This window comes from Coregonus clupeaformis, unplaced genomic scaffold (genome assembly GCF_020615455.1).
Source record: "Coregonus clupeaformis isolate EN_2021a unplaced genomic scaffold, ASM2061545v1 scaf0168, whole genome shotgun sequence".
Lineage (NCBI taxonomy): Eukaryota > Metazoa > Chordata > Actinopteri > Salmoniformes > Salmonidae > Coregonus > Coregonus clupeaformis.
The window spans coordinates 47,883-68,218 of NW_025533623.1; the positions used below are offsets into that span (position 1 = coordinate 47,883).

Sequence of the window (20,336 nt, forward strand, 5' to 3'; positions counted from 1 at the left end):
CAGGCCTTTATGGTAGAGTGGCCAGACGGAAGCCACTCCTCAGTAAAAGGCACATGACAGCCCGCTTGGAGTTTGCCAAAAGGCACCCAAAGGACTCAGACCACGAGAAACAAGATTATCTGGTCTGATGAAACCAAGATTGAACTCATTGGCCTGAATGCCAAGCGTCACGTCTGGAGGAAACCTGGTACCATCCCTACGGTGAAGCATGGTGGTTGCAGCATCATGCTGTTGGGATGTTTTTCAGCGGCAGGGACTGGGAGAAACTCCTCAAATACAGGTGTGCCAAGCTTGTAGCTTCATACCCAAGAAGACTTGAGGCTTTAATCGCTGCCAAAGGTGCTTCAACAAAGTAAAAAATATATATATACGTATATGCCATTTAGCAGACGCTTTTATCCAAAGTGACTTACAGTCATGCGTGTATAAAGTTTTGTGTATGGGTGGTCCCGGGGATCGAACCCACTACCCTGGCATTACAAGCGCCGTGCTCTACCAGCTGAGCTACAGAGGACCACTGAGTAAAGTACTGAGTAAAGGTTCTGGATACTTATGTAAATGTTATATTTCAGCTTTTTAATTTATTAGGTTGATGAGAGAAAAAAACGATTTAATTAATTTTAGAATAAGGCTGTAACGTAACAAAATGTGGAAAAAGTCAAGGGGTCTGAATACTTTCCGAATGCACTGTATATGGCTTTCCTAGGCTTTTCTCTTTTTGTCACACTTAATTTGAAAATATGAACTTTAGGGCTCAAAGTGCGGTCAATAGCAATAGATATTGCAATATCAATATCATAGATTTAGCAATATATTGATAAACTTCACCTGAGATGTGTAGCATCTACTTCACCTGAGATGTGTAGCATCTACTTACTTCACCAAGTGGAAGTAAGTAGATGAGCATCAGCAGTTTTACTCAGCATCGATGTGCTGAGCCTTGAAATAACAGCTAGGAATACATAAGCATCATGTCTTGATCACCTGATCTGTTTATTTTTATTTTTAAAAATCTTTATTTAACTAGGCAAGTCAGTTAAGAACAAATTCTTATTTACAATGACGGCCTACACCGGCCAAACCCGGGCGACGCTGGGCCAACTGTGCGCCGCCCTATGGGACTGCCAATCACGGCCGGTTGTGATACAGCCTGGAATCGAACCAGGGGGTCTGTAGTGACGCCTCAAGCACTGAGATGCAGTGCCTTAGACCGTTGAACCACTCGGGAGCACATATATACATCTCTGGAAAAAATTAAGAGACCACTGCAAAAATATAAGTTTCTCTGGTTTTACTATTTATATGTATGTTTTTGGGTGAAATTAACATTTTTGTTTTATTCTATAAACTACTGACAACATTTCTCCCAAATTTCAAATAAAAATATTGTCATTTAGAGCATTTATTTGCAGAAAATGACAACTGGTCAAAATAAAAAAAATTATGCAGTGTTGTCAGACCTCGAATAATGCAAAGAAAATAAGTTCATGTTCATTTTTAAACAACACAATACTAATGTTTTAACTTAGGAAGATTTCAGAAATCAATATTTGGTGGAATAACCTTGATTTTCAATCACAGCTTTCATGCGTCTTGGCATGCTCTCCACCAGTCTTTCACATTGATGTTGGGTGACTTTATGCCACTCCTGGCGCAAAGATTCAAGCAGCTCGGCTTTGTTTGATGGCTTGTGACCATCCATCTTCCTCTTGATCACATTCCAGAAGTTTTCAATGGGGTTCAGGTCTGGAGATTGGGCTGGCCATGACAGGGTCTTGATCTGGTGGTCCTCCATCCACACCTTGATTGACCTGGCTGTGTGGCATGGCGCATTGTCCTGCTGGAAAAACCAATCCTCAGAGTTGGGGAACAAAGTCAGAGCAAAAGGAAGCAAGTTTTCTTCCAGGACAACCTTGTACGTGGCTTGATTCATGCGTCCTTCACAAAGACAAATCTGCCCGATTCCAGCCTTTCTGAAGCACCCCCAGATCATCACCGATCCTCCACCAAATTTCACAGTGGGTGCGAGACACTGTGGCTTGTAGGCCTCTCCAGGTCTCCGTTTAACCATTAGATGACCAGGTGTTGGGCAAAGCTGAAAATTGGACTCATCAGAGAAGATGACCTTACTCCAGTCCTCTGCAGTCCAATCCTTATGGTATTTTGCAAACCTCAGCCTGGCTCTTCTTTGCTTCTCATTGATGAAGGGATTTTTTCTAGCTTTGCACGACTTCAGCCCTGCCCCTCGCCATGCACTTCACTCCAGCTGCCGTTTGCCATTCTTTTTGTAGGTCACTTGATGTCATCCCTACGGTTGTTGAGTGACATTCGAATGAGTTACGGTCATCCCGGTCAGTAGAGTCGTTTCGCCCTCTGCCGGTCTGTAGGTTTGTTGTCCCCAATGTCTGCTGCTTGACCTTGTTCTTATGAACCGCCGTCTTTGAAATTTTAAGGATGGAAGCAACCTAACGCTCACTGTATCCCTCTGCCAGTAAAGCCAGAATTGAACCCTTCTTTTCCTCACTCAAAACGTTCCTTTTCAACTCTGTTGGCATGGTCAATTGTTATTTTTTGATTAATATTACTTTTGAGGTACTATTAGCACTGTTTTTGCCATCCAGCTGGTCCTATTGCAAGAGGATAGTGATGACCACAGCAGTGGTTTTTATACTTTTCCTCGTTAAATAAGATTTGGTTCAGGTGATCACCTAATCAGTACCTAATTCAGTAGAATGAGGTGTGCCTGTGTTGGAATTCAACAGACACTGGAATGGAATGGCTGTCATACATGTAGTGATGCTGATTTAAGAAAAATATTCAGTGGTCTCTTAATTTTTTCCAGAGCTGTAAATACAAGTATGTTGAAGGTTCACTGAGTGTGCAATGATATGTAGTTAATGGGTGAACTACGTTAAGTCAGGTTTAGCTGACAATCACACTAAAATCTGAACGTGCATGGCAGATAGGTGGTGGGAAGGGTATAGTGTTATGTTGATGTATTCATTCATGATTTATTAACAAACTAGATGTGGTAAGTCTCTCCATTTCCACATGTAATCCGTTCCTGGCAATGAAAAATACATGAACTCATACTGTAGATATAAATGAAAAGCAGACATTGAGTAGACAGACCACTCCTGTTGCTCCTCTTCTGTACTATTCTATACCAAGGTTTTGTCCCCCCTCCCTACACACACACACATAGCACATAGCACAGTAGATCCTTTTATAAGGACAACAAAGCAAAATACTAAGGAAGTCTCGAGGTTTTGCTCGCCTGAGGTAGAGTATCTTATGATAAGCTGTAGACCACACTATTTACCAAGAGAGTTTTCAGCTATATTTTTCATAGCTGTCTATTTACCACCACAAACCAATGCTGGCATTAAGATTGCACTGAATGAGTTGTACAAGGCCATTAATCAACAGGAAAACGCTCATCCAGATGCAGCGCTCCTAGTGGCCGGGGACTTTAATGCAGGGGAAACTTAAATCCGTTCTACCTAATTTCTACCAGCATGTCAAATGTGCAACCAGAGGGAAAAAAAACTCTAGACCACCTTTACTCCACACACAGAGACGCATACAAAGCTCTCCCTCGCCCTCCATTTGGCAAATCTGACCATAACTCTATCCTCCTGATTCCTGCTTATAAGCAAAAACTGAAGCAGGAAGCACCAGTGATTCGGTTAATAAAAAAGTGGTCAGATGACGCAGATGCCAAGCTACAGGACTGTTTTGCTAGCACAGACTGGAACATGTTCCGGGATTCTTCAGACAGCATTGAGGAGTACACCACATCAGTCACTGGCTTCATCAATAAGTGCATCGATGATGTCGTCCCCCACAGTGACCGTACGTACATACCCCAACCAGAAGCCATGGATTACAGGCAACATCCGCACTGAGCTAAAGGGTAGAGCTGCCGCTTTCCAAGGAACGGGACTCTAACCCGGAAGCTTATAAGAAATCCCGCTATGACCTCCGACGAACCATCAAACAGGCAAAGAGTCAATACAGGTCTAAGATTGAATCATACTACACTGGCTCTGACGCTCGTCGGATGTGGCAGGGCTTGAAAACTATTACAGACTACAAAGGGAAGCACAGCCGCGAGCTGCCCAGTGACACAAGCCTACCAGACGAGGCTAAACCACTTCTATGCTCGCTTCGAGGCAAGCAACACTGAAGCATGCATGAGAGCACCAGCTGTTCCGGACGACTATGTGATCACGCTCTCCGTAGCCGATGTGAGTAAGACTTTTAAGCAAGTCAACATTCACAAGGCCGCTGGGCCAGACGGATTACCAGGGCGTGTACTCCGAGCATGTGCTGACCAACTGGCAAGTGTCTTCACTGACATTTTCAACATGTCCCTGACCGAGTCTGTAATACCAACATGTTTCAAGCAGACCACCATAGTCCCCGTGCCCAAGAACTCTAAGATAACCTGCCTAAATGACTACCGACCCGTGGCACTGACGTCTGTAGCCATGAAGTGCTTTGAAAGACTGGTCATGGCTCACATCAACAGCATAATCCCAGAAACCCTAGACCCACTCCAATTTGCATACCGCCCTCAACAGATCCACAGATGATGCAATCTCTATCGCACTCCACACTGCCCTTTCCCACCTGGACAAGAGGAACACCTACGTGAGAATGCTATTCATTGACTACAGCTCAGCATTCAACACCATAGTGCCCTCTAAGCTCATCACTAAGCTAAGGATCCTGGGACTAAACACCTCCCTCTGCAACTGGATCCTGGACTTCCTGACGGGCCGCCCCAGGTGGTAAGGGTAGGTAACAACACATCTGCCACACTGATCCTCAACACGGGGGCCCCTCAGGGGTGCGTGCTCAGTCCCCTCCTGTACTCTCTGTTCACCCATGACTGCATGGCCAGGCACGACTCCAACACCATCATTAAGTTTGCCGACGACACAACAGTGGTAGGCCTGATCACCGACAACGATGAGACAGCCTATAGGAGGAGGTCAGAGATCTGGCCGTGTGGTGCCAGGACAACAACCTCTCCTCAACGTGACCAAGACAAAGGAGATGATTGTGGACTACAGGAAAAAAAGAGGACTGAGCACGCCCCCATTCTCATCGACCGGGGCTGTAGTGGAACAGGTTGAGAGCTTCAAGTTCCTTGGTGTCCACATCACCAACGAACTATCATGGTCCAAGCACACCAAGACAGTCGTGAAGAGGGCACGACAAAGCCTATTCCCCCTCAGGAGACTAAAAAGATTTGGCATGGGTCCTCAGATCCTCAAAAAAATTCTACAGCTGCACCATCGAGAGCATCCTGACTGGTTGCATCACCGCCTGGTATGGCAACTGCTTGGCCTCTGACCGCAAGGCACTACAGAGGGTAGTGCGTGACGGCCCAGTACATCACTGGGGCAAAGCTCCCTGCCATCCAAGACCTCTATACCAGGCGGTGTCAGAGGAAGGCCCTCAAAATTGTCAAAGACTCCAGCCACCCTAGTCATAGACTGTTCTCTCTGCTACCGCACGGCAAGCGGTACCGGAGTGCCAAGTCTAGGTCCAAAAGACTTCTCAACAGCTTCTACCCACAAGCCATAAGACTCCTGAACAGCTAATCATGGCTACCCGGACTATTTGCACTGCCCCCCACCCCATCCTTTTTACGCTGCTGCTACTCTGTTAAGTATTTATGCATAGTCACTTTAACTCTACCCACATGTACATATTACCTCAACTACCTCAACTAGCCGGTGCCCCGCACATTGACTCTGCACCGTTACCCCCTGTATATATAGCCTCCCCTACTGTCACTTTATTTTACTTCTGCTCTTTGTTTTTCTCAACACTTTTTTTTTTGTTGTTGTTTTATTCTTACTTTTTTTGTTTAAAATAAACGCACTGTTGGTTAAGGGCTGTAAGTAAGCATTTCACTGTAATGTCTGCACTTGTTGTATTCGGCGCATGTGACCAATAAAATTTGATTTGATTTGATTTGATTTGATATTGTTACAAACCTGCAAAGAGAGAAGGAGTGCCGTGAGCTGACAGACTAGACCTCAAACAGATATACACCCATATTTCTAATCACAGTATTGAATGTCCCATCTCCCTCTCTCTTTCTCTGCTTTCTCTTGCTCCATTCAAATACAATGTACACACACACACACACACACACAAATCAGGAGAGATTTGGGAGGAGTAGGAGTAGAGGAAATCGAAGAAGGAGTGGAGGTTAGAATTAGGGTTGAGGGAGGGGTGGAGGGGAAGGATTGATGTGATTGGTCCAGAAGGAGGGTGGATGTACTATCTGCTTCTTCTGAAAACATGGCTCAATGAATGAACACTCTTCATTTCAGGTAGCCAGCCAACACAACATTGAGGTAAATGCTATTATGCCCAGGGATAAGCCAAGTACTTTCCATGCATAGATGTTTCTCAAAGCTTTAACTGAGGGTCAGATTACCGTTCTGATATGGATTTGTACTCTGTTCTTTTCCAGTTCTCCTCCACAGCTGGCCAATTATTTGACTGACGGACGGACTGACTGACTGACTGACTGACTGACCAACTGATTGACTGACTGACTGAAACTGACGGCTGAACATTGGCTGGTTGACCGAGTTATTCTCCATCTATCTTCCACCAATCCACTGTTTTCCTTAAACACGGAGGTGAATATCACATTTAGAGATACACAGACAGAGGAACTGCCAGAGTAACTGTGTCTCAGATAGATGGCTGACAAGCAGATCAGGTAAGTGCAGATAAGGACATTTAGATGGAAACAGAAGAATCTGAGAGGGTTTTATCAAATGTTTTAATTGATGTTTTAGGTTGAATCTTGAACTAATTCCTCCACCATTTTGTTATTCTCTTTTGTTATTCATTGGTCATTCTAACCTTTTTCACCCCTTCTCACCCTTCTCTCTTTCTCTCCCTCTCAGTTTACCTGCCAAATTGATCAATGGGGGAATTGCTGGACTGATTGGTGTGACATGTGTATTTCCTATTGACCTGGCCAAGACCCGTCTCCAGAACCAGCAAAATGGTTCCCGTCTCTACACCAGCATGTATGTACAATGCTGTTCAACACACATTTTTAACCAGTCTCATTTAGAAATTCTAAAACAAACGATTCACTTGTAGTATCGGCTTACCTCTGGTTGATTCTCTGAGGTCTTTGCACAGTAATCTTCTGTGTTCACTACACAGGTCAGATTGCCTTATCAAGACCATCCGATCAGAGGGATACTTTGGCATGTACAGAGGTAGGACAAAAGAGTCTGTCTGTGTGTGTGTGTGTGTGTGTGTGTGTGTGTGTGTGTGTGTGTGTGTGCACACAGGTTTGAGCATGTTCTTTGTTTATTACTCTGTGTCTCTCTATTTATTTGACCATTAGGTGCTGCTGTGAACCTGACTCTGGTCACTCCAGAGAAGGCCATCAAACTAGCTGCCAATGACTTCTTTAGACAGCACCTGTCCAAGGATGGGTGAGTAGGGCTCAGAGGCCTCTTTCAAACACCTGCCTGTCAAATACTATCATACACCAGTCATAACTGACTGGCACATCAACCTCTTGCCCACTCTGATCTCCTTGAATTGATGTACTTGAAAGATGTAGTGTATACTATATCAACTTAACTAACTTCTTGTTTGGATTTGAAATAAATATCACTTCAGGATGCTAATAATATCTTCACTATGTGCTTTGATCCAGTGGTAATGCATTAGAGGTATAAATATTTTGTAAACATACAGCATGGATGATAGGACCAATCCCATAAGCCCCTGCAGCATTATCCGCATGACATACCTGGGCTATCTTTAGCGTCCCTCAACACTTCCATGGCGACCAAGAACATGGCTGATAAATTATTGAGTGACCTGTGCTAGCGAACTGGTGAATTATTAACATGTTTCTAAGACTGTGTGAGTATGTGTGTGTGTGTTTCTAAATGTTTCTATATGTGTATCACTAATGGTATGTTTATTGTTTTATGCATGTTTATAGTCTTGTCCTATGTGTTGTGGCAGATCAGGGGGTTGGGTCAAAACGTTTACACAGATCAGACACGGACAGAGTATGAGTAGCTCGGTTTCAAGGATGTTTATTAATAAAATAATCAAAAGAAAAGGTTAGGTCTCCCCCATGAGACCCTCTCCAGGATACTGTCTCCAACTCCATAGAAGTTACCTTCCTTCCCCCCAGTCCTCTCTCATGTGCTGCCCTTCTGGCAGCTTTATGGGCCTTGCACAGCTGGTGAGCAATCCGCCCTTAATTACTCACCAGCTCCCAATCAGCCACAATTAGTCCTGTCTGGGGAGCCTGTCGAGACCTGGCACGTCCAGCAGATGGAGCCACCGCCTCGTGATGTATACTCCATCTGTCACCAGGCCTCGACGAGTCTCCCCCTGGTGGCTGACCTGCTGTACGCAACACCCCTCCCTTAGCTATGTCGGGGAGGGGACGGTCTTCAGTGCAACGTCTGTCTCCCTTCTCGGTAGGGCATCCGCATTTCCATGCTTCGCCCCTGACCTGTGTACAACAGAAAAAGAGAAGCGTTGAAGGGACAAGAACCACCTGGTGACCCGATCGTTTGTGTCTTTACCCCTGGCCAGGGGAGCATGGTCCGTGACCAGGGTGAAGTGGGTACCTAACAGGTAATACTTGAGAGTGTCTAGCACCCACTTCACCGCCAGACACTCTTTCTCAACAATTTAGTATTTCTATTCTCTCGGTATCAGCTTTCGGCTGATGTACATAATGGGGTGCTCCTCCCCATCGTGTATCTGGGACAGAACGGCCCCTTGTCCCGTATCATCTGCATCCGTCTGGACCACCATCGGCACCTGGAAATCGGGCGTTACGAGAATCGGATGGGAGCACAGCGCTTCCTTCAGACGGCTGAACGCTGCTTCTGTCTCGTCCGTCCATTTCACTGTTTTCGGGAGGCGGGCCCTGGTTAGATCGGTGAGGGGGGAAGCTATAGCCGAAAGTTGGGGATAAACCGGCTATAGTATCCTGCCAGTCCCAGGAAGGCCTTGACCTGTGTCTTGGTGCGTGGAACGGGCCAGTCACGTACCGCGTGAACCTTCCTCTCCTGGGGCTTGACGTTCCCCCGTCCGATCAAATACCCCAGGTACTCCACCTCCTGGAACCCTAGCTTGCATTTCTTGGGATTTGCGGTCAACCCGGCTTGCTTGGAGGCGCGTCAGGTGCTCCTCCCAACCTTGGCTGTGGATGATAATATCATCCAGATAGGCCGCTGCGTACTGCTGGTGGGGTCGAAGCACTCTGTTCATCAGTCGCTGGGATGTGGGCGGGTCTCCGTGGAGACCGAACGGGAGCACCCAGTACTGGTACAGACCGTCTGGTGTCGAGAACGCCGTCTTCTCCCGGGAGGAGGCTGCCAATGGTACCTGCCAATATATTTTGGTCAGGTCAATGGTGCTGATGTACTGGGCCTTTCCCAATCGGTCGATTAGCTCGTCCACCCTCGGCATGGGGTAGGCGTCGAATACGCTTATGTCGTTCATACCCCGGAAATCATTACAGAAGCGGAGGCTACTGTCCGGTTTGGGCACCAACACAATGGGGCTGCACCATGCACTGTGGGTCTCTTCAACGACCCCCATCCTCAGCATAGCCTCCACTTCTTTCATGGCCTTCCGTCGGGCCTCCGGAATTCAATACGGCCTCTTTCTTACGTTTCCCCGGCAGTGGCGGCTCCTGAAAAAATTCTCAGGGGGGGCAATTTTTCTGATGATTTAGGTGACCTACACACATTTTAAAAAAGATATGTCCAGCAACAACATGAAGACAGGGGCAGCATATAAGTCAATACCAGAAGCATTTATTGACTGATCTCAAAAGTGTTGGCTTACCAGGGTTGGTGGAGCCCTCAGTTTCATCTTTGCCTCATAAAGCTAACTCAAACACTCCGCAAAACTTCACACACTGGATTAGCCGGCTGAGGATGTGGCGGTTCTTGCTAATGTCGTAGTAAATATATTTGTTATAGTGAATATGGAATATGATGTGTTGAGTAAAATGTTGTGCTAAGATCTATTTAGGTCAGGAGCTGGTTATAAGTTCTGTTCCTATCCAATAACAATGGACAAAAGGGTCCTATCTTGTCAGCCTTGTCAGTTTCAGTTCTCCAGTAAACTTGTGATTATCAACACTAACCTCATCGTTGTGGCGGCGGACAGCTAGCCTGTATCCCTCATCCAGTTGAGTGGGAATGTTCACTCTCCCCAAAGCAGACAATCTCAAACAGCTATCCATGTGGGTCTTTGACAGCTCATGTTTCTTAATCTTTCCTGAAAGATGGTGCATGTCCGTTACACACCAGTCGCTGTCCAAGCGGTGCTGTCTGCCGTGCCGCCTTCAGGGTGAAAGAGTAAGCAGGGGGGTAGCAGAAGACTGCATTAGCTACATCGCAGCCTGCTAGCCAGGTTTTTCGTTCTTACCAATTTTTGAAAATCCTCGGGTGTAGGACTTCCCCTTTAGTAGAAACCTGTTGAATTATTAAATTTGGTCTGGGAGGTCCTAATTGTTTCGTTGCCAATTTATCTTCATTTGTTCGGCCGACAAAAAGGAACTTCTTTCAAAGACACAATCGAGTTGCACTGAAGCCTAGCCATTTTGATAGAAGTAGTGAATTGATTGACGCCTGCTACCCGCTCTTTTCTTAGTTACGTTCATGGTTATATGTTACGTATGACGAAAGCGTAAGTGCAAGCCCTCAGAAACCCATAGAGATTGTATTGAAAGCTCTGATATTTGAAAAAATAGATTTTACATGGGAGTCTATGACAGACTTCTGGGCGATTTTCAACCTGACTGAAATCGCCCCAAAAGGGGGGCCATTTGAAGCACGACTTTAGCCTGATTGGACATTTAGTGGCACTGTGGCAGATCAGACGTCTAGATTACAACACTGATAACTACTGTTGCCGTGATATAATTGATTAGAAAAAAAATCCCTTCCTTTTCCCGTTTGGCAGTGCGTCGCCCATATCGCCCTATTGAACACACCGCCCCTGTTCCCCGGTGGTGTTCAATGAGGGTCGTGCAGCCCAGGGGCTGGGCTCCCCGATTGTAGACCTGGGCTTGGGCGCGTTGGGCCTTCTCCATATGTTCCCTCACGACTGGCCGTATGGCTGTCATCTGCTCCCGCATCGTCTCCACGTGCTCTACCACGCTGCGTAAGGGGGTCGGTTGGGCTTTCCACACCTCCTTGGCGAGGTCCAGTAGGCCACGGGCGTCCTCCCCGTAGAGGAGTTCAAACGGGAAAACCCAGTGGAGGATTGGGGTATTTCTCGGATTGAGAACATTAGGTGGGGTAGCAGCTGGTCCCAGTTCTTCCCGTCCTGCTCGATGACCTTCCGCAGCATCTGTTTGAGCGTTTTGTTAAAGCGCTTGACGAGCACATCCGTCTGCGGGTGAAAAATGGAGGTCCGGATCTGCTTGATCTGCATGAGGGCACACAACTCTTTCATGAGGCGGGACATAAACTCTGTACCTTAGTCTGTCAGGATCTCGTTCGGGATGCCCACCCGGCCTCGACGAGTCTCCCCTGGTGGCTGACCTGCTGAACGCCACCGGGTATAGAAACAGGGAGTTAGCATGATGCATTTATGTTGTGTGCGTTTTGTTTAATGCATGTAAAACCCCTGAGATAGCACCAGACCATCCAGAGAAAGAAGTAATTGAACCAAAATAATTATGACATTTCTTCTCTCTCACAGTCAGAAGCTCACCCTGCTGAGGGAGATGCTGGCGGGTTGTGGTGCTGGTACATGTCAGGTGAGCTCAGCTGGGGCATCAGCCTCAGACAGCTCTCTACTACAGCCTTGTGGCTCAACAGTAGTTATGCACACTAGTAGTGTGTCTGCCTGGGTATTTGAACTCTTCTGAAACTAAGTCACACTGTCTCTCCATCTCTTTGTCTCTTTGTCTCTCCATCTCTTGATGCAGGTCATCGTCACCACTCCCATGGAGATGCTAAAGATCCAGCTACAGGATGCAGGGCGGATAGGTGAGAGATGGGTAGAAGAAGGAGAGAGCAGGTTGTATGTTCCCCTGTTCCCAGTCAATGTTTTATGACTAACCAGTGTATTGTCAGCCAAACAAGCACTAACAGATCATAGAGATCTGATCCGTTAGAACTAGTAAGAACCAGCATTGTTATTGTGTCAATGTACCAATAGTTATTGTAATGCTTGAACACATTTGTGACTCTTCCTTGTGTTCCTGTGACTCCCCAAATTTATTTTTGTTTGCCAACTTCTCCTGAGGCATTGCTGCTTCCCTGTCCCTGGTTGATGATGTCACACTGATGATACTGATGTTGCTGTGTGTGTGCAGACACTTGTAGAGGCTCAGAGGAAGCTGATGCCCCAGGCTGCAGGTGGGGCCCCTGGGGGGCCCAGTGGAGGTGAGGACCCATACAGCCATGCAGCTCACCCGGGGGAGCTGCTGAGGAGCCAGGGCATCGCAGGGCTCTACAAGGGCCTGGGGGCCACACTGCTGAGGTACATCTGCACAGAGACACAATGGCAATCTTGCAAGAACACACACAAATGAAGATGATACATATTTGTTGTTCCATTCCTCTGTTCTCTTAGGGACGTGCCATTCTCCATAATCTACTTCCCCCTGTTTGCCAATCTGAACAGCCTGGGTGGCCGTGGGGCTGATGGCCCCGTTCCCTTCTATGTGTCCTTTGCATCAGGCTGCATCGCTGGCAGTACAGCTGCTGTGGCAGTTAATCCAGTGGATGGTAAGGACCGTCAAGTGTGTATACAGGTATGAGTGTGTATTCTGCCTGCCGTGTGCCCTGTAAGACAATTGATACAGTATGTGTGTTACAGTGATTAAGACCAGAATTCAGACCATGACACGGGGAAGTCGGGAGGACACCTACAGCGGAGTGACAGACTGCATCAGGTAACCTCTCCTTCTCACTCTAACTCTTCCACTGCTTCCCTCCTGGTTTTGGTGTCTGTGAGTTCAACCAACCTAATCCACCTTTCCCTAAAATGTGAACAGCAGACCTATGAAGAAAGAAACATGATGACAGGCATTCTCTGATCGATTATATCCATGTTATATGATGGGAGAACATTACAACATCTACTGGTACTATTAAATAAATGGAGAAGGCATTTTAGGCTAGAATATAGATACACCCCTATATCACAACCCTCTTGTCTAACAGGAAGATTCTGCACCAAGAGGGTCCCTCTGCTTTCCTGAAGGGGGCGTACTGCCGTGCTCTGGTCATTGCTCCGCTCTTTGGCATTGCACAGGTGGTCTACTTCCTGGGAGTGGGAGAGTTCCTTCTCAGCTTCCTGCCTCAATGGAACAACTAGTCTTGCACTTTCCTCTCCTGCACAGCTCACATTGGAGCCAGGTAATCTGGCACCTACCTCTCCTACACAGCCCACATTGGAGCCAGGTAATCTGGCACCTACCCTCCTACACAGCCCACATTAGCCTAAGGCCTAAAGGAGTTAGTCAGGGTCAGACAGAACAGTGTGTGTGTTCTAGACCAGAGTATGTCCTCTGCACCTGTTGAGGGTGTTCTGATAGGTCATCCTTTTTACATCCCCTACGTGAGATGAATTACTGTAAATATTTGAATTTAGGTCTGATTTAGAATTGTATGATAAACATTCAATATCATTTCAAGTGTACTTTTAGTTGTGCTTTATCAAGGTTTAGTCATGGAATTCTCTCTATTGTTTTTACTAAGATGTTGCTATCATGATATAAAAATCTGTTCAATCATGTTAACTCAGTATATATCTGTCTCAACATGACTGTACTGTAATATATTCTCTCTGTATTGATACTGTTTTATTGTAGTTTTGTGGCTGTTTTGCACAGCTTCTGTACCTCTTTCCAAATTGTGTTTCCCTCTTCGTCCATAAAGAAGCTTTAGAATTGCATTCTTCTTCCAAGAATGCATTGAGTATTTCATCACAGTGATGCTAAGAGATGATCTGGGGTGTATCCAGGATTACCAAAGATATAACATAAGATGTTGGCAGATGTTGGAAACGATGTAATCAAGCTGTGTGCCTAGAAAGAGTCAACATTGCCTGCAGCAAACGTAGCTGGTTGGTGACATTGGTGATTACACACCAAACACAATTAGCTGCCCAGCCACCATCTTGGCACCATTTTGTGACTAGATGTCAGTTCAGGGACCTGCCTGAATTTGTCCAATAGAAACTCTCATTTTCGTTGCAAAATGTTTTCCATTTGGAGTAAACAGTTTCTGTTGCAAAACATTTTGCAACAGAATCTGGTATATGAATACACCCCAGGGTTCTGAGAGTGGCCCTTCACTCACAGCACTCAACCAATCAGAGTCAAGTCATCTAATCAAAAAGATAAAAACCCACCCTTGACATTTGTGCAAGCCCATTGCCATTATCATTACTGAAAGGTACATTTGTAGGCCCTGTGTGACCCTGTATCATAAATGTAGTTACCTAGATTCTATATATTGTACTGGTTTTCACTGGACCGTTATTCCCTCTCCTCAGGAGGACACAGCACTTTTATGTCACCACCCCTCTTCCCTCCCCTGTAGATATGGTGGGTGTTGGGTTATAAGTTCGAGTCGTGAATATGGATGTGCACTGAAGGTGTAAAACAGACTGACAGCTATTTTATTATTCATGTGAGGTAAAATAAGAACAGAAAAAATGTATTCCTCTCGTACATATTGTTGTCTGAAAAAAATGAATGGGATTGTGCTACCCGTGTTGCCTTAAGATTCTTTCTCTCTATTTGTGTGACAGTCTTTGGTGTGTGGTTTGTCCTCATTCTACCGTAACAAGTCTCAAGGAAATCTGAAGAGGCCCCCTGGACTGTGGTAACCAAGGAAACAATGGAGGGATTGTTTAATGCATTTGCTTCACCAAATTAATCTATCTGAGTATCTCGCTGTCTCTGTCAGCCTGTCTCATTCCTAAGGAACCATTGTTATGTGCCCATCCAATAGCCAGATTCTCTAGTACACATGGGCATGGCTATTTGTCCTGGCCATTTTTCCTTGTGTCCTGTTGCTTTCTTGGCATTTTCTCCTTTGGAGGAGATCCATTTCCCACCTGCAGTGTTAGTCTTTCTCCACTCCCATGGATACCACTCAGATCCCATTTGAAAACAAGCAAGCAGAAACACTGTGTATAGAGGACACATTATTTACACCTTCCATTGTTATGCGGTTTTTACAGTGTTATCATATGTCCAGTAGATGGAGCCGGTGCAAGCTGGCATGCATTTAATGTACACTACATTTCATAGAATTTAATTCAGTTACAATAATCATAGGAGATGTTATGTTTGTACTATGATTATTATTGATATCATTAATTATTAACAATCATTCTAATATGTTATTATTATGTACTATGTAGGCTGCACAGGTGAATATGGCTAAAACAGGGTGGAGCCAAGGAACAAGGTAAACCGATAAGGCAGAGGGAGGGTGAGAGGGAGAGATGGAGAGATGGGAAGAAGGGAAGGGAGGGTAGAGGGAGAGATGAGAGATGGGGAGATTGGGAGATCGAGGCACTCAACCAAATCAGGGCATTGATTACAAAAGAAGTGAGTGCCTGGAGGGTGAGAATCTACTGCCAAGGACTGTCAAACACACACAGACCAGAGGGGATTTAGATGCCCCACCATCCTTTAGATCAATTTCATCATATCAATCTAGATCCAATTTATCGTAGGCCTACTGTCACAGGCAGTGCCATACATTTTGCTTTCATAAGACTTAAATTGCCTTCCTAGTGATCAATTAGCTTATTTACTATGACATTTCATATGTTGAGAAATTACATTCTCAAGGGGCATTGCAATAGCTATATTATTCACTCTGTTCCAGGGGAATGGGAGAGTATAGTATGTAAATGGCTCGTGAAATGACCTCTACCTTGATGCTGTATAACAAGCAGGAATTGTGTCTCAGGGCTATGAAAGTGGAAGAAATTGTACCAGCAAGTATGGCTGAAATGTATAGGAATATCTACTGTATATAGCTAAGCGATCTAAAGCTATTACGGTTCTGTAGTCATTATTTGCAATCTACAGTACAGTAAATGGCACTGGCTCATCAACAATTAATTTACTGTAAAATTGACATAACATTTTAGAAAACTGCACTTTATAGGTCTACATTAGCTTTTTGTCCCCCAGCAGATTGGTTTTAGGCAAGCTGGCGACTGCAAAATGACATAATGTCAATGGAAACCCTTGAGGATCAAAGCATTGCTGAAGTTGCGTTGATGAAAGAGTTGCCTTGAGTTCAGAGGCGACAGTGTGACAGGCTAATGAATATTCATGTCAGGGAGAGAGAGAGAGAGAGAGAGAGAGAGAGAGAGAGAGAGAGAGAGAGAGAGAGAGAGAGAGAGAGAGAGAGAGAGAGAGAGAGAGAGAGAGAGAGAGAGAGAGAGAGAGAGAGAGAGAGAGAGAGAGAGAGAGAGAGAGAGAGAGAGAGAGAGAGAGAGAGAGAGAGAGAGGTTTTGGAGTATTTGTTTGATATCCAGAGTGTAGCTCTTAGTGGGCTGTAACCTACACTCTAAAAAATGCTGGGTTAAAAACAACCCAATTTGGGTTATTTGGTAACCCTGTGCTGGGTAAATATTGGACAGACCACACGCTGGGTTATTTTGACCCAGCCAGTAGGGTTGCATTAATAACCCAACATGTTGGGTTGTTTGGATTACCAAACATGGGTTAATTCAACCATCAGTTGGGTTTGTATTCACTTTAATGCTGGGTCTTTTTTTATGTAATCCTAGGTTATTTTAAGGAGGCGTGGCCTATTAGGGGTGTGGCTTTAATATAGTTATGTTTGGCCACCCATGAGGGAAAATGTCATTCCTGTTCATCATATTAAGTTTGTACAATGCAAAATAAAATGATTTTGGAATATTGTTGCAAATTACATATTTTAATCTAAAGTGAATAACATTATAATGGCGACAGGTAGCCTAGGGTGTTAAGAGTGATGGGCCACTAACCGAAAGGTTGCTGGTTTGAATCCCAGAGTTGGCGAGGTGGAAAAATCTGCTATTCTGCCCTTGAGCAAGGCAGTTAATCCCCAGCAACAGTTGCTCCCTGGGCACTGATGACATGGATGGAGATTAAGGCAGTCCCCCGGACCTCTCTGATTCAGAGGGGTTGGGTTAAATGCAGAAGACACATTTCAGTTGAATGCATTCAGTTGTGCAACTGATTAGGTATCCCCTTTCCCTAAAGTGGTAGCTATCCCAACAATGGGATATGAATAGGCTCTTGAGGAACTAATACACATGTGTAAGCCTCATTAAAGCAACAAATGTTTCAGTGTTCAACCTTAACATTTACTAACAATACAACAGAACAAATGAACCAGAATGGCATTTACTCTGACAGGTGGCATAAAAAAAACATCTGAAAGCGAGTGTGTTGAGTGTCTCAAGAACTGCAAAATTGCTGGGTTTTTCATGCTCAACAGTTTCTCGTGTGTCTCAAGAATGGTCCACCACCCAAAGGACATCCAGCCAACTTGACACAACTGTGGGAAGCATTGGAGTCAACGTGGGCCAGCATCACTGTGGAACGATTTCGACACCTTGTAAAGTCAATGCCCCGACGAATTGTTCTGAGGACAAAAGGGGGTGCAACTCAATATTAGGAAGGTGTTCCTAATGATTTGTACACTCAGTGTATGTCAGTGAGAGATAGGTGCCAGACAGACAACTGCGTTCTGGGACAGGGAAAGCAATATCTTGCAGCCAAAAGGCTTACAATGAGACAGGAAGATGTACATGGCCAACATCACTCCAAGGGCCAGCATATCAGCTCCAATCTCATGGAGGTGTCATTGGCCTCCATTATTATTGAGTACTCAAGGTTAAGGAATGGAAGATGGGCCTACAACCCTGTTGCTTTAGCACATTTTGTTTAAAACATCTTGAATTTTAAATTAGAGTAAGAATGTTTCTCAATTTTATATGGGCTAGCCTATTATCAATAGCAATTAAATGCGTAATTGATAGCCTACATCATTAAATACTTGGCATGTGGTCAAATGAAGATGCGTATATAAAATTAGTCTACACCAAACTTTAATAGGCCTTTATCACATAAAAATGATTGTACTGTATGCCATTCGTTGTTTTACAACACTAGAGACCGCTGGTGAGCCATGTCAGTCATGTTGCTACGGGTGGACGTGAGCGGTGAGTAAATCAACTTTTCGTATTGGCTATAACAGTCCTACGGGGAACACAGATTGAGTGTTACAAATAACACGCTCTTTCTCACGCAAGGAAGCGAGGATGAACCAACGCTTATCACACAAAAAATGTGAAGGAGCTATGGTAGGCTACAGCAGGTGCGCGCGAGAAAATGCAACCGTTTCTCACGCACAACCCCAAATTAATTTGCTACCTGCAGTTGGGAGTCACTGACAACCTGTCGCCCATAGACTACCAACCTGACCAGGCTGAGACTACACATCTACAGACACCTATTCGCACATTTCCAGTTTGGTTAATTATGAGGCCACAAAGGCACACACATTTCCAGGTCTCTTTTTTTGTGGTGAATCAATCCCTCTGTCCCCTCCATTTGTCCTGGCTGGCTAGGCTCTCTGACTCTCGCCCCCTCTATATGTATTAGCCATCTGAGACGGTTTCTGGAATTCTCAAAGGACATGCTTATGAAATAAAGGGATTATAATGATAATCTTTATTGAGGTGAGGATAGGGATGGTGATTGAAGACTAACATCTAACTAGGTCGAACGAGGAGCGTACAATCTGGTGACGTGGAGTCTCTTCAAATAATAGGCAACATTCAAGTGTATGGTTCGATCAGCTGGCGGGAACCATAGCCCGAACACGGATTTTGACTCCAGCTGCGAGTACTTTGCACGGACTGCTTTCACGTCACCCCGCCCGTCTGCCGTCTGCCCATCTCCTCCCTGCAATCTTATTGCGACCATCCCCTTTGAGCGCCTCTGAACTGGAGAGACAGAGATAAAAAAAAAAAAAAAAACGAGAGAGCGCGAGAGAGATACTAAATAGATTCAGGCACCAACATTACCTACCTGCTCGAGCGTAATACGGGTAGGACACTCAAGTACGCACGCGTCCACGCGCACTCGTTGAGTAGCAAGACAATAAAAAGCAAGAACTAAAAAGCAAAATTGGAATTGGAGTTTAAAACACGAAGGCTACTCCTTAAAAATAAAAATAGAAGAATACAGCTTTACTGAAAAAAGCAACAGCCATGCATCTAAACAGAGAAGAAGGGAACAGCAAAGGTGAGAGAAAGACATCAATTTATCTATTCCATGCTAGACTGTCTGTCTCCGTTTTTAGGCTAGTTTGTTTGAGGCTCTTTGTGTTGGTTCAAAAACGCCCTTGAGTATGATTTGTTGATCTCAAGTAATGATGCTGGGGGTCATCGCCACAACACAAGCAGCGTGTTATTGCTGATTTGACTAGTGTCATCTCTATCAGAATGCATAGCCCATGATTTTGTTTACTCGTTACATTCCTTGTCATGTGCCTGGATGACATTCAAAGGCTACCTTGTCGTTCATAGACCACACCAAAGGCAATTGTGTAGATGGAATGACTACAATTAGGCTGGCAGCATGGAGACTCGGGTATAAGATAAAGATGCTTGTGCACTTGTTGTTCTCTAAGTATTGTTAACGTTAGCCTACATGTCACCGGTATTCACGTCAGGTAAGCTGAGCGGTAAAGCACACAAGGTCATCTCATCTCCTATCATGTCCACTGGTGTTTGTGTCCCTGTCTGAGAGAAAGAGAGAGAGAGGAGCGTAGTGTGTGTGTGTGGGGGGGTTGACGACGACGACACTACCTATTTAAGAAATGTATCCCACGTGCATCGGGGGATTGACAGGTTACAGGGAGAAGTAGTGGCCCTCTTCCCGCCCCTAAGTGTCGCCCCTGGTGGCAAGCAGTAGGCTACACACCTTCACAGCAAACACCTGCTGCTCAGGGAGAGAAATGTGTGAACAACATTATCCTCTATGAAGACTGTCAGTGAAACGTGAAATGGCTGAAAACAGCTTTATTCGTTCATGGACTTATTATGGCAGTGAAAAATGCACTTCCAATAAATCACCCAGTTCCAATAAATATTATTGGCTGTAGTCTGAATAGATATTTGCCACATGCGCGGAATACAACAGGTGTAGACCTTACAGTGAAATGCTTACTTACAAGCCCTTAACCAACAATGCCGTTAAAAAAAAAGAAAAAAAGTGTTAAGTAAAAAATAGATAAGTA

The 20,336-nt window shown here is 45.1% G+C and overlaps 2 protein-coding genes across 2 annotated transcripts in view; both read left to right on the plus strand.

Moving 5' to 3' along the window:
* Nucleotides 1–6,305: 6,305 nt before the first annotated feature.
* Nucleotides 6,306–14,778, plus strand: LOC123483954 (mitochondrial glutamate carrier 1-like). The gene is made up of 11 exons (XM_045213892.1): nt 6,306–6,380; nt 6,500–6,754; nt 6,945–7,070; nt 7,213–7,268; nt 7,400–7,490; nt 11,755–11,812; nt 11,984–12,044; nt 12,384–12,540; nt 12,634–12,788; nt 12,880–12,955; nt 13,227–14,778. The coding sequence occupies exons 2-11, from the start codon at nt 6,735–6,737 to the stop codon at nt 13,378–13,380; spliced, it is 954 nt and encodes a 317-aa protein (XP_045069827.1). The 5' UTR covers nt 6,306–6,380; nt 6,500–6,734; the 3' UTR covers nt 13,381–14,778.
* A 4,312-nt stretch (nt 14,779–19,090) lies between these two features.
* LOC121556290 (synaptotagmin-7) overlaps nt 19,091–20,336 on the plus strand; it is a 94,236-nt gene continuing 92,990 nt past the window's right edge. The window contains exon 1 of the mRNA XM_045213890.1: nt 19,091–19,339. Coding sequence (XP_045069825.1) covers nt 19,306–19,339 — 34 coding nt within the window. The 5' untranslated portion in view covers nt 19,091–19,305. The remainder of the gene's footprint in view (nt 19,340–20,336) is intronic.

Excerpts from the sequence above, each read along its gene's own strand:
- LOC123483954 (XM_045213892.1), top strand. The coding sequence starts at position 6,735 with ATGGCTGACAAGCAGATCAG. Across the intron at positions 7,071-7,212 it reads TCCCGTCTCTACACCAGCAT|GTCAGATTGCCTTATCAAGA; the intron begins GTATGTACAATG and ends TTCACTACACAG. Across the intron at positions 11,813-11,983 it reads GTGGTGCTGGTACATGTCAG|GTCATCGTCACCACTCCCAT; the intron begins GTGAGCTCAGCT and ends CTCTTGATGCAG.